Here is a 13226-nt window from a genome sequence, read left to right as displayed (position 1 = left end):
ACCAGTAATTTGCTGTTTCATGATATACATGTAAAGCAAAAAGTCAAAATAAAAGGGTAAAAAATATATGAGAAAAATTTTAACTAATATACCATTGGTGCAGCTACACTGATATCAGATCAAATAGAGTCTGAGAAAAAAAACAAAACAAACATTATTATGGACAAAGAGGGGAAATACATAATGGTAAAAGGTTTAATTCACCAAAAATATGTAACAAAAACAATCATGTAGATCTTTAATAAAATTAGGGAGAAGCCTTCAAATCCACAATACCAGAGGAACATTTCAATATATATCTCTCTCTCATTTTTTCGTTAATCAGACAAAAGAAAAATCAGCAAGGAAACAGAATATTTAAATAACAATGAAAAATTTAATCCAATGGGCTTAGCATTTATCATAAGTAAATTTTGGCAAACACCAAGGAGTATGTAGAAGCCAGGATTGAAAAAGATTCTCCTTATGAAAATCATGAAAGTTACAAAGGCTACCTCTTTTTTTTTTTTTAATGTTTTTATTGATTATTTTTGAGAGAGAGGAAGGGAAAGAGAGATAGAAACATTGATCAGCTGCCTCCTGCACACCCCAGACTGGGGATCGAGCCTGCAACCTAGGATTGTGCCCTGAGAACTGAACCAGTGACCTCGGTGTATGGGTCAATGCTCAACCACTGAGCCACACTGGCAGGGTGAGAGGCTACCTCTTACAGACTGCCCCCGCACTCCTCCCACTCAGTACCCCTGGCATTGTTCATCTTACAATCAAAGGGAAATAAGTAAGTAGTCCAGAAAGGGCCGGCATCTCAAACACAATGCTGTTAGTCAATATTCGCTAAATAGTAGGGGAAGGAGACTGTCAAACTTCCTAATCTTCCAAAATAAGGTTTTTTGAGCCCATGATGTTTAACGATAATCAGAAAAAGAAATGATGCTAATCATTCTGACACAAAAAACTTTGTATTAAAGGAAGGAGAGATACTAAGAGGAAAAGTTATTTCTCATGCTACATGACTTTGAATATATGCTGCTATGTACAACTCGGCAAATGGATTAAAATAATCCTAAACAGAAAGACACAATACCACATATTAAATGTAACAGAAAATATTACTTAATAAAAGAAAATAAAAGCAATTCTTTTACAATTTTTTTTAATTTTATTTTTAATTTTATTTTTGTTACAGATGTTTCTCCTTTTTACCCCATTGACACCCTCCTCCCCATATCCTCCACCCCATCCCCAGCTTTGTTGTCCATGTCCGTTGGTTTTGCATACATGCATATAAATTCTGTGGTTTATCTCTTCCCTCCCCCCACCATCCCCTCTTCTGAGGGTTGTCAGTCTGTACCCTACTTCCATGTTTCTGGGTCTACCCTATTCCTCAGACTGTTATGTTAACACTGAATTGATTAAAAAAAAACAAAACAAAAAAAAAAAACTCATGTCAAAAAAATAATAGTTTGTTCAAGCAAAATTAGTATAATTTTTGTTTGCTTTTAAAATTAATCATTTTTAAAGCAAATATAAGGTAATTTTCTGTTAGTTAAATGAAAAATTATGAGGAAAATGTTATTTTTATTCTAATTTGTCTAACAATTTTAGATAAGTAAGATACCTTTCAACTCTAATGGCGTTTTTAACATCAGAAATATTAAAAATGGGAAATTACAGAATTTTATATAAAAATGGGTGGCTGCACAATATTTAAAACAATACAGGGAATGACAAAGTGAGTTAAATTTCATAGATTTAGACAGCTTAATCTAATACAACCATATTCCCATGCATATGATTTAATTATTACGTAGCAATACATTTATAGTCCTCAGGAGGCATCATGGTTAAATAGAAAGGGCACTAGACTTTGAATGAGGAGACAGAGCCTGGAAATAGTATCAGTTCTGGCACTTTTGGATTATGTGACCTTGGATAAATTATCTTAGCTTCTTAAATTCATTTTCCTCTTCTGTAAAACAGAAATAATAAATTAAATTAAATTAAATGTTACAAAGTGACATTATCTAGCACTGGAGAGGCTAACACATTTAAATTTCCACGATCCACTGCTTGTGGCTGTACAAAGCACACACTTGAGAGGGAAGTCCATCAGGACCCTGCATGATTTATGAGTGCTGTTTTCCAAGGGTTCACACACCCCATGACTAGAACAGGTTGGGTGTTCCAAAACTCCCTACCTGTCTCCTCCTCCTCTCCTTCCTACTTTTCCTTCCTACCACATACTTAATACAAAAATGTGCATACAAGTAAACTTAATTAAAATATTAATATAGACTTCTGGTTAAGTAGATTAAATTGTTTTAAAATAGTTATTTTTCCCCTCAATACCATGATCAAAAACCAAAAATAAACATGCAAAGACAATGAGAATAGAAAGGCAGAAACAGCAGTGACACCAAAAAACATTTGCCAGTAGAAAGCTAATGGATGAGAGATAACTGACAAAAGACAGTATGAAGTTGAAATTTAAAGTTTAATTCAGGGAAGCAAAAAAAAAAAAAGAAAGCTCATAAGCTTATTTGCACGTGGCAAACACTAAAGAGAGGGGGAATTAGAAGCATGGTTTAAGGAATTATTTGAAAGGCATAATTAGATCAATAGATCCTCTGGCTACCGCACATAACCAGGTGACTCCTACATTCCTATGCCCTCATAGGAGACTAAAGACTCACCCTATGGAGAAGATAAACCAAAAAGATTCTTGATTCAGGAACACCAGGTACCATTAAAGACGAAGAATGAAATCACCTGACTAAATACTGGGAGATAAAATGAAAGTGCTATACCAAGTTTTGCTGAGAACAATAGCAGTTATTCATATATCACAGACAAAATGTTGGAATTGTCTTCTGAAGAATCCCTGCATCTTAGGGAGTCTAGACTTAGAGTCTGGATTCCACTTAATTATTATACATTAAAGTTACAAATCAATAACACACAACCACAAATAGGATCAGTGTTTCCAAGTATCATTTCAGAACATAATTCTTAATTATATGTGAAAAAACAAAGATTAGAAGCATTTTTCAAAAAGCTCTTAGGATAAAATAACTGGAGGGAATAGGAGAATATAGCATGCAGAAGAATTAACCACAAAAACAATCAAATCTAGATGGTACTAATATCCTCAGAGATGTAGAGAAGATATTCCATCTATGATCCAAGAACAGATATATGTACTTTAGAAATTTTATTATATAATTTAAAACTATACAAGTAGAAGATAAAAACCGAGTAAGTATCTCCCCAAAATAACAATTATAAAAAGAGATGGATAAATAAGTAATAAAATAGGAAAATGAGAGAATCAGTCTAGGAGGTCCATCTTAATAACAGGAGTTCTAGAAAGATGGTAAAATAACCAAATAGAAAAATCCACCTGAGGGGTTCAACTGAAGACCTGAACAAAAAGAAAAAAAATCAGCAAAATTAAAGGCAGTTTATTTAAAATAACAGAGTTTGAGAAATAAAATAAAAAGAGAATGTGTAAAAGTAAACAGAGACTTAGGAATTTACATCAAATGGGCCAATACATGCATTATGGGAATCCTAGAAGGAAAAGAGGAAAAGGTAGAGAGGTTATTTAAAGAAATAACCTCCCAAAGAAATGAACTTCCCAATTTTGAGGAAGCACATACATTTACAGATCAAAAGAGCCCTACAAAATCCAGGAAGTATAAACAAAATGAGACCCAAAATGAGAGATACTACAAAGAAGTGTAAAAAAGGAAAAGAAAGGATAAAGAGAATCTTAAAAACTGTAAGAGAAAAATGACTTACCATATACAAGACATTTTTCAATAAGACAATCAGCAGATAATTCAGTACAAATTTTGCAGGTTAAAAGGCAGTTGGACAATATATTTAAAGTGATAAATTTAAAACAAAACTGTCAACTGAGAATTCTATATTCAATAAAACTGTCAGTAATAGTTAATTTTATGTGGTAATTTGGTTAAGCCATGACTCACTATTCTAGAATTTTCTGTGAAGATATATTTTATATGAGATTAACACTTAAACCAGCAGACCTTGAGTAAATAAACAAATAAAAATACTGTATAATAGAAGGGTCAATCAACCAAGAAGAGATAATTATTATAAGCACACATTCACTAAACAGCAGTGGTACAAAATATACTGTGCAAACAGCTACGATAATAGTAGGAGACTCAGTGCCTCACTTTTAATATAGATAGAACAACCAGAGAGATCAATCAGTAAACATAGGACTTGAACAACACTAAAGGGCAATTGGACCAAACAAATACAAAACACTCTGGCAGCAACATCAGTAAACACCTTTTTCGTCAAGTGCATATGGAACATTATCCAAGACATGCAATATGCTTATAAAACAAATCTTAATATATTTTAAAATACTGAAATCATACCAATTATATTTTGCCATAATAAAGGAATGAAAGTAGAATTCAGCAGCATAAGGAAAACTAGAAAATTCACAAATATGTGGAAATTAAATGGCACACTCTTAAACAGCCAATGAGTCAAAGAAGAGGTCATAGTGAAAATTATAAAACATCTGAGACAAATAAAAATGAAAACACAATATCCTAAAACTATGTGATACGGGAAAATCAGTGCTAAGAGGAAATTGTATGACTATAAATGATTACATTATAAAAGAAAAAAATGTATCTAACAACCTAACTTTACATCAGATAAAACTAGAAATGAAAAAAAAATTCTGCTCAAAGCTAGCAGAAGAAAGAAAATAATAAATATTAGTGGAGAGATAAACAAAATAGTTATAAAAGCAACAGAGAAAATTCAATTAAAACAATATTTGGTTCCTCAAAAAGATAAACAAGATCAATAAGCTTAGCTAGAAAGACAAAGAAAAAAAAGAGGTGATGGTTGCTTACTGTACAGTTAAAAACTGGACATGGACAACAAAGCTGGGGACAGGGTGGGGAGGATGGGGAGGAGGATGTCAATGGGGAAAAAAGGAGAAACATCCGTAACAAAAAAAAAAAAAAACTATTAAGATGGTAAGTTGTTATACATATTTTACCATGAAAATAGTACAAGAGGAACACCTAGAACTAAGAAATATTTTCAGATTGAAAAGCCACAATAAATTAAATGGAATAAAAATCCACCTCAGGTAACAACAAATACCTATGAGACAAATCACTGTGAAATTGCAGAACAGCTGTTAGAAAGGGAAAATGCTAAATTTCCAGTCAGAAGGGAAAAATAACAAACAGACGTTTATATACAACAAACTAAGAATGAAATGGTGATATATATCTCAAAGGCAATACAGGAAGCTAGAAGAAAATAAAGTAATTAAAGAAATTCTGAAGGAAGTTATACACAGCCAAATCATCAACCAAATGTTAAGTATAGCATAAAGATATGTTTTGGCTTTCAAGGTTTTAAAAAATTTACTTCCTATGTATAATAAACTAATGAAGAAGACACTGCAATAAAATAATAAAATAAACCAAAAAAGAACAAGATATAGAATCCTGGAAACAAGGGTACCAACAGCACAGAGACAAATTCTTGAGATCACAGTTGAAGAAATGATAGCTATTAAAATCAGGTTTACACAGTAAGCAGTTTTGAAGAAATCCACAAAATGAAAGGTTCAAATAGAAATATCTTGAAAAAAATATACAATGAATTTGGGGATAGCAGTGGTATGAGATTTTTCAAGCAATTTTTTAAAATTAGTATAAGGGAGCAAATATATTCCTAATATATTGTGTGGCTCAGCTGCAAGTAGCGTTTACATAGTCACAAAAATTAAAACATTATATATTAGCTAACCCTCAAATAGTGATAATATAAATTTATTGTGATAATAGAGGAAGGGACATGTAAGCATGTGTATTAGGAAGGATTTATAACTTTCTAATCTGTATATTTATAAAATGTTAAATGAGATATGGATAATTTATCTAGACTGCTCAACCTATATTTCACACAGTCTTATATTTATAATTCAAAATTAACATGTCCAACTTCTAAAGAATTTAGTTACTCCTCATTAAAATCTATTCATCAAATATAATTTAAAATTCATATAACTGACCTTTTTGAACGAGATGTCTTGATTTTTTGCCAATACCTTTTATCTTTAATTCATATGAAAGAGAGGAAACATGTTTTCTCTGTTTACTAGAATTTTCTAAATCAACAGGAGAAAGTATATTCTGTGGAAACAAAATAAAAGCAATGACATCAATGATAATCTCATAACTATTTTAGAGTTCTAAAAAATTGTCACATGTATTAAACATCATTATTGATTTTCATTGTAAAACAGCAACAAAAATCTGTGAGACAAGCCAGAGTTAGGAAAGGTGAAAAGAACTCCATGGTGTGTGATTCTGATGAACTGTTTTTCTATTAAGAGTTAATGATATTCTTTGTTAAAGGTTTTAAGAGACATTATGCAAAAGGGAGACATTTCAGACGGATGCCATAATTAAAGGAACTAGAGGGGATGAGGAGAAATAAGGAATAAACACAGAAGTGAGTGTTTAGTGTTGCCCAGAAAGCCTAAAGAAAAATTCAGAATAAGAAAGGAGAGGCAAAATTATTTCACAGAACACTAAAAGGTAGTAACAAAGGAAGAATGAAAAATGGGACTAGAATTATCACAAGTCTCAAAATGCAAAGGGAACCCATACTATGGGAGAACATATTTACCAGTAATATATCTGATAAGGGGTTAATCTCCAAAATATATAAAGAACTCATACAACTCAACAAGAGAAAGACAAACAATCCAACTTAAAAACAGGCAAAGGACGTGAATAGATACTTCTCCAAAGAGGACATACAGATGGCCAATAGACATATGAAAAAGTGTTCAGCATCACTAATCATCAGAGAGATGCAAATAAAAACCATAATGAGGTATCACCTCAAATCCGCCGGAATGGCTACCATCAATAAATCAACAAACAAGTGCTGGCGAGGATGTGAAGAAAAGGGAACCCTAGTACACTGCTGGTGGGAATGCAGACTGATGCAGCCACTATGGAAAACAATATGATGTTTCCTCAAAATATTAAAAATTGAATTGCCATTTGACCCAGTGATCCCACTTCTGGGAATATATGCTAAGAATCCTGAAACACCAATCAGAAATAATATATGCACCCCTATATTCACAGCAGCACTATTTACAATCACTAAGATCTGGAAACAGCCCAAGTGCCCATCAGTAGATGAGTGGATAAGAAAGCTGTGGTACATACACACAGTGAAGCTGTAAAAATGAAGGACCTCCTACCTTTTGAGATAGAATGAATAGACCTGGAAACTATTATGCTAAGCGAAATAAGCCAGTCAGTGAAAGACAAATATCACGTGATCTCTCTTATATGTGGAATCTAATGAACAAAATAAACTGACGAACAAAATAGGTCCAGAGACATGGAAACATGGGACAGACTGACAGATCTCAGAGGAAAGGGGGTAGAGGGGACTGGAAGAAATTAACCAAAGAACTTACGTATATGCATATGTGCATAGCCCATGGACACAGACAATAGTGAGGTGAAGACCTAGGGTGGGGTGGGAGCTGGAAGGAGGGCAGAAAATAGGGAACATATGTAATACTCTCAACAATGAAAAATAAAAACAATAAAGTACAAATGAATAATATATATGTGGAAGAAATAACAAATAAAACATTGAAAGGAATTCATAGAGAATGGGCTACTCTCAGATGTAAACTGAACAATGTCTGTAAAGTGGTTGGAATTTTTTAAATAATTAATACTGTGTTACCCCTTTTTTCTTCACAGTCCATCCAGGAGTGATTCGGAGGATCCACCAGGTCATCAGGAACCCAGGCTCTATAAAAATTTGTCATCTCTACCTTACTGCATGTACATGGCTTCTACACTCAATGTTGACTCATGAGTCAAGATAGCTATTAAAACTCCAAACACAATATGTATGGCTCTGTCAGCAATATGGAGAAAAGGGTGAAATGATAAAAGACAGGCTATGTGTTTTAAGAAACTTTCCCAGAAATACTTCCAAAAAACTTTAGCTTATATCTCATTGGCCACCCATAGGTACAAAGGAGAGGATAAGAAATATGGCCTTTTTACTAGGTACATTGCTGCCTGAAGTAAAATTGAGGGTCTCTGATCAAAAAAGAAGAAAAAGCAGATATTGGTAGGAAATCAATAACAGTTTGCCACGGAAGGGGGTTACACAACAGAATCTTGGGAGGGAGTATACGTTTGTATTTTGAAAAACCTTCCCAGGATATTATGCTTTCCTTGATAAGAACCACCAGTCTTGCCCTGGCCGGTTTGGCTCAGCGGTAGAGCGTAGGCCTGCGGTCCAGAGAGACCCGGGTTTGGTTCCTGCTAAGGGCACGTACCTTGGTTGCAGTTTGTCCCCGGCCCTGCGGGTGGCAACCACTTGATGTGTCCCTTTCATGTCAATGCTTCTCTCTCTCTCTCTCTCTCTCTCTCTCTCTCTCTCTCTCTCTCTCCCTCCCTCCCACTCTATCTGAACAAAATATGGAAAAATGTCCTCGGGTGAGGATAAAAAAAAAAAAAAAGAACCACCAGTCTTAATTCTGAGGACTCAAAATATATATCTTCAAATAGATCTCCTTACTGAGATGTTTACTTTTGTATATTTTTTATGAAATATTTGTATAGTGCTTGTTATCTGTCATTGTTTTAACGCTCTGTACCAATATTAATTTATGTATACTTATAACAACCATGAGCTATGCACTTTCACCTGGAAAATGTCACAGATATCATACACTCCAGAGAATTGAAGACATTTTTTTCTCCAAACCTACTAATACTTATTTCTAGTTTTGGTGACTGGCACCACCTGCATCCATTGAGAGAAAATTCATAAAAAGTTGTTAATATGTGGTAGCTGATAGAATTTTGAAATAGAGAACTCATCATCATATTTCCCCTACCTTGACCTGTCTTCTTGTAGAAACATCCTTTTTTCTGCAGTTTAACAGAGACACTTGGATAGGTTTTTTATCCCCTGTATTTTCAATTTTCTGCCCAAATCCCTATACTATACAATAGAGATATATTTAATTAAATATCCTTGAGTTTCTATCTTTTAAATTTTATATATGATGTTCTCTAATTTATTTACTTATTTTTAAATATGTTTTTACTGATTTTTTAGAGAGGGAGGAAAGGAGAGATAGAAACATTGATGTGAGAGAGAAACATCAATCAGCTGCCTCCTGCACATCCCCCCACCAGGGATCGAGGTCCCACAACCCGGGCATGTACCCTGACAAGGAATCAAACCGGGACCTCTCAGTCCATGGGATGACAGTCAGCTGAGCCACAATGGCCGGGTTCTAGTTTATTTATTGAAAATGATTTGTCTCTATGTAGTGATTGACTGTGCAACAATTTTTGAATGCTCATGATAGGTACTAACTGGTCTTGGAATAAATCTCAGTTTTTGTTCTTTACTAAAAACTTTTTCACTAATCAATTCTTACACATACATGACAAAAATATACTTTTTGCTAGAAAAACAAATAAGTAGGTACTTTTGAGCTCATATATTCTTTTCATAGAATTTTTCTTATGGTTACCAAGACTAATTTTAATATAATATAATATAATATAATATAATATAATATAATATAATATAATGTGATATTAATATAATATAGTAATTACATTAATATATTATTTAATTATAATATAATAATTTTAATATAATATACAATATAAACACTTTATCAAAATATGACTAAATAATTTAGGGACTTTGGCCTGGCCGGTGTGGCTCAGTGGTTGAGTGTTGACCCATGGACCTACAGGTCACTTGGATTCCTGGTCAGGGCACCTGCCCAGGTTATGGGCCTGATCCCCAGTGGGGGTGTGCAGGAGGTGGCCAGTCAATGTTCTCTCTCATTGATGTTTCTGTCTCTCTTTCTCCCTCTCCCTTTCTATCTCTCTAAAATCAATAAAGAAAAAAGATATTTTAAAAAATAATAATAATGCTGCTTCTATTTTCATCTGTGTTCAATTTTTTCTATTAAACAATGTACTAGAAAAAATATAGACAACTGTTTTGCTACCAAATCTATAACACTCCATTCCACATGTGTTTTCAACCTCAAATTTGCCCATTAATACTATTCAAATTACATCATCTTAACTCTTCCTTATGTCATCATGTATCTTCTAGGAATTTTCCTCTATTTTAGTAATCTCTTTGTCTCTTCCTCCTAACAATATAATTTATCATATGTTAAAAATCATCTCAAATTCTATTTAAATCATAGAAATGGATCATTTCTTTCTTCTAAATCTCACACTTATATTCTACCCCTGAGAAATAATGAGTGGAATATAAGGATATGTTCAACAATTCTATTTCTACTAGTACATATTCCTTTACCTTCCCTGATAGAATAAAAAAATTAAAAGTATATATCTATCTGTCAAATCTGAGTATCCCCTCTCTATAGTTAGTTAATTTATAGAATCATAAAAATTTAAAGTCCCTAAATTAAAGAAATAGTTAGTTCCTTTCAGAAATAGATTTCCTTTAGTTCTCCCACTTATCCCTCTTCATATATCTACATGTCACCATTTGTCATCTTTTAAAATAATTTTCCCTTCCTTGGCTTTTATAAAAGAAGAACTCATAAAATCGGGTTCATATGTCTCAGTGAAACAGATTTAGTGGACGATGATCTAAAGCCCTACATGAACTAAGGCTTGGTCTTTGCAATTATGGAGAAGAAAAAAGTTATCAGAAGCCTGGGATTAATCAAATAAATCTCTTGTTTTCAATAACAGAACATATATTCTGTTAGCTAAGGTACCTTATAATAGACACCAGTACTCAATGAGTTAAGAAAATATGTTAAGGATGTTTGTTCACATCTAGAAAAGGAATGATCAGCACAGAGCAGTATAAATTGACAACAAACTAATAATTTTATTTTTAACAAGGTCAAAATTAATTCAGGTACAAATCTCTTTAATATGAGAAACCTGCATTTCAGCAGTATTTGACAAATGCTTTTACTACTTATGAAAAGACAATACAATTAAGTAGAGATCAGAGATGTTGAGTCATCACTTGGAAAAGAGGCTCATAAAACAATGCCAACCTGAAGGGAGACCTCCAATATCATGATATGTGGACTTGTTCTCAGTCCTATCTTGATCAATATTTATATGAATGATTTGAATAAAAATATTTTAAAAATGCTTATCATATTTTTATATGAGGTAGTTAAAAAACAAAATCAGTTAACACCAGACAGAAATTTAAAATATCAGTAGACTGGAACAATAGATCAAATTAAAAAGATAAGCTTTCATTGGAATAAATATTGCAGTTGGGGAAAATAATTTGATCACTGAAATATATAATGTAATGAAAAAATCTGAGTAATAAGAGACTAAGATATTTTAGTTAAGAGTAAATTAATTAAAAGTTCATTGTGTGATGACTTTATACTCTACGGATTAAGCATTTCATCTAGAATGTAGGAAATGATAGCCTTACCATATTCATTTCTGATCAGAACCATAGCTGAAGTACTATGTCAGGTCAGGGCACACATTTTCAGATGATTACTGATAACCTGGAACATGAAAAGAAAGCAGCCTGCCTACTGAATTATTTTTAAAAATAAGCCATGATTAAACCCAGAATAGGAAAAAGGTAACAAAGAGAGATTCAGGCTCCTCATCTTCACTTCCATCTTATTCATCTTGTAAAATGATACTATTCTCATGTTCATAGCATTAAAACAACAACATATCAAAAAAAAAAATGTTCTCTGTTTTATCCTTCTTCTGAAACCCTCTGTCTATTCTAAACCATCAGAAAATCTTGGCAGTTCTACCTCCTACATGTATTTCAGATCTGTTCATTTAACTCCTTGTAGTCTAAGCTATAATCATCCCTTCCAACCATAAATAGTCTCCTATTGGTCTCAGACTTCACAAGACATTTACATTTATCAAAAGGTAAGTCCAATAATTTTTCTTTTTAGCTTTAAATATCTTTCCGTCTTTACTGTAAGTTACAAAACATCCAGCAAAATATGGTCCTTGACCACACAAACTCATCTCATGCTACCAGACTGTGTCTGTTATACTACTGGCATACTGGATTTCATGCAATCCCTTGAACCCAACTCAAACTGAACAAGATACTGCATGCCTCAGTTCCTTGTGCAAGGTTTTCTGTCTACCTATAACACTCTCCTTCCTACACTGTGCGTGGCTAAACTTCTTATCCTTCAGGTCTTTACTTTAAATATTATCTCCTCAGAAAAATATTACATGACAATCTTATAAAAAGTAGGCTTCCTTCTATAATTCTCTATCTCAGCACCCTATTTATTTCATTCATAGAATTTATCACAATTTTATTTGTTTGTTTACTTATGTGACAACTTGGGGTTTTATTTGTTTGCTAGTTTCATTTTTTAAATTATTATCATTAAAAAAAAATCCACAAGGGCATGGACTTTGCTTGCCTTGATTACGCAGTGCCAAGAAAGGCCTTTGGCACTCAGCAGATGTTCAGTAATTACCGGTTAAAGGCTGAATGAACAGTGCCAACAGAAGTACTAGGAGGAATAAGTGGAAGTTGAGGAACTTTGGTTCAATATAAAATGAAACTCCATTTTTTTTGAGAGTCCAACAATTGGACAGAATTTAAGCAGAAATACCTTGCTTGTAATTTTTAAAGGACTCTATTCCAAGTGACACTTTAACATTCCCTTCTTTTGTTTTGAAATCTTACATACACAATAGTTACTCCAAAGTTTTCACTCAGCGACTCTTTACAACTCTCCAATTCCCCTCTTCGAAGCTCTTGATCATGTACATTAACTTAGAATCTCTGAATTTGTTAGTCTCATATACTTAACCATTCCTTAATATGGTCCACACATGCACAGAAAAAAACATAAGCATAAGCATCTTATGGGAATAATTATGTCTTTACTTGTGCACACCTCTCTACCTATTCTGTTGATATTACATTACAGTGAGCCAGAGAGCCAAAATGGTAACAAGAGAGCTCTCTGTTGATGGTATCGAGTGAAGAAGGTAAGGAAAACTCATGTATAACAGGATTGAAAGTAGAAATAGACATCGGTATATTAATAAATCTCAGTGAATAATAATGAAAAATTCTCTGAGTGTTACTAAAAATTTAAAGAGATG

At 33.1% G+C, this 13226-nt stretch overlaps 1 protein-coding gene across 1 annotated transcript in view; it reads right to left on the bottom strand.

Moving 5' to 3' along the window:
- The window catches only part of LRRIQ3 (leucine rich repeats and IQ motif containing 3), a 103689-nt gene that overhangs the window by 39330 nt on the left and 51133 nt on the right, over positions 1 to 13226 (bottom strand). The window contains exon 5 of the mRNA XM_036256784.1: positions 6086 to 6206. Within this exon, the coding sequence (XP_036112677.1) occupies positions 6086 to 6206 (121 nt within the window). The remainder of the gene's footprint in view (positions 1 to 6085; positions 6207 to 13226) is intronic.

The sequence above is a fragment of the Molossus molossus genome, unplaced genomic scaffold (assembly GCF_014108415.1).
Source record: "Molossus molossus isolate mMolMol1 unplaced genomic scaffold, mMolMol1.p scaffold_m16_p_12, whole genome shotgun sequence".
Taxonomy (NCBI): Eukaryota; Metazoa; Chordata; class Mammalia; order Chiroptera; family Molossidae; genus Molossus; species Molossus molossus.
Note: the sequence above shows the minus strand (reverse complement) of the source record. Positions and strands in the feature narration are given on the sequence as shown.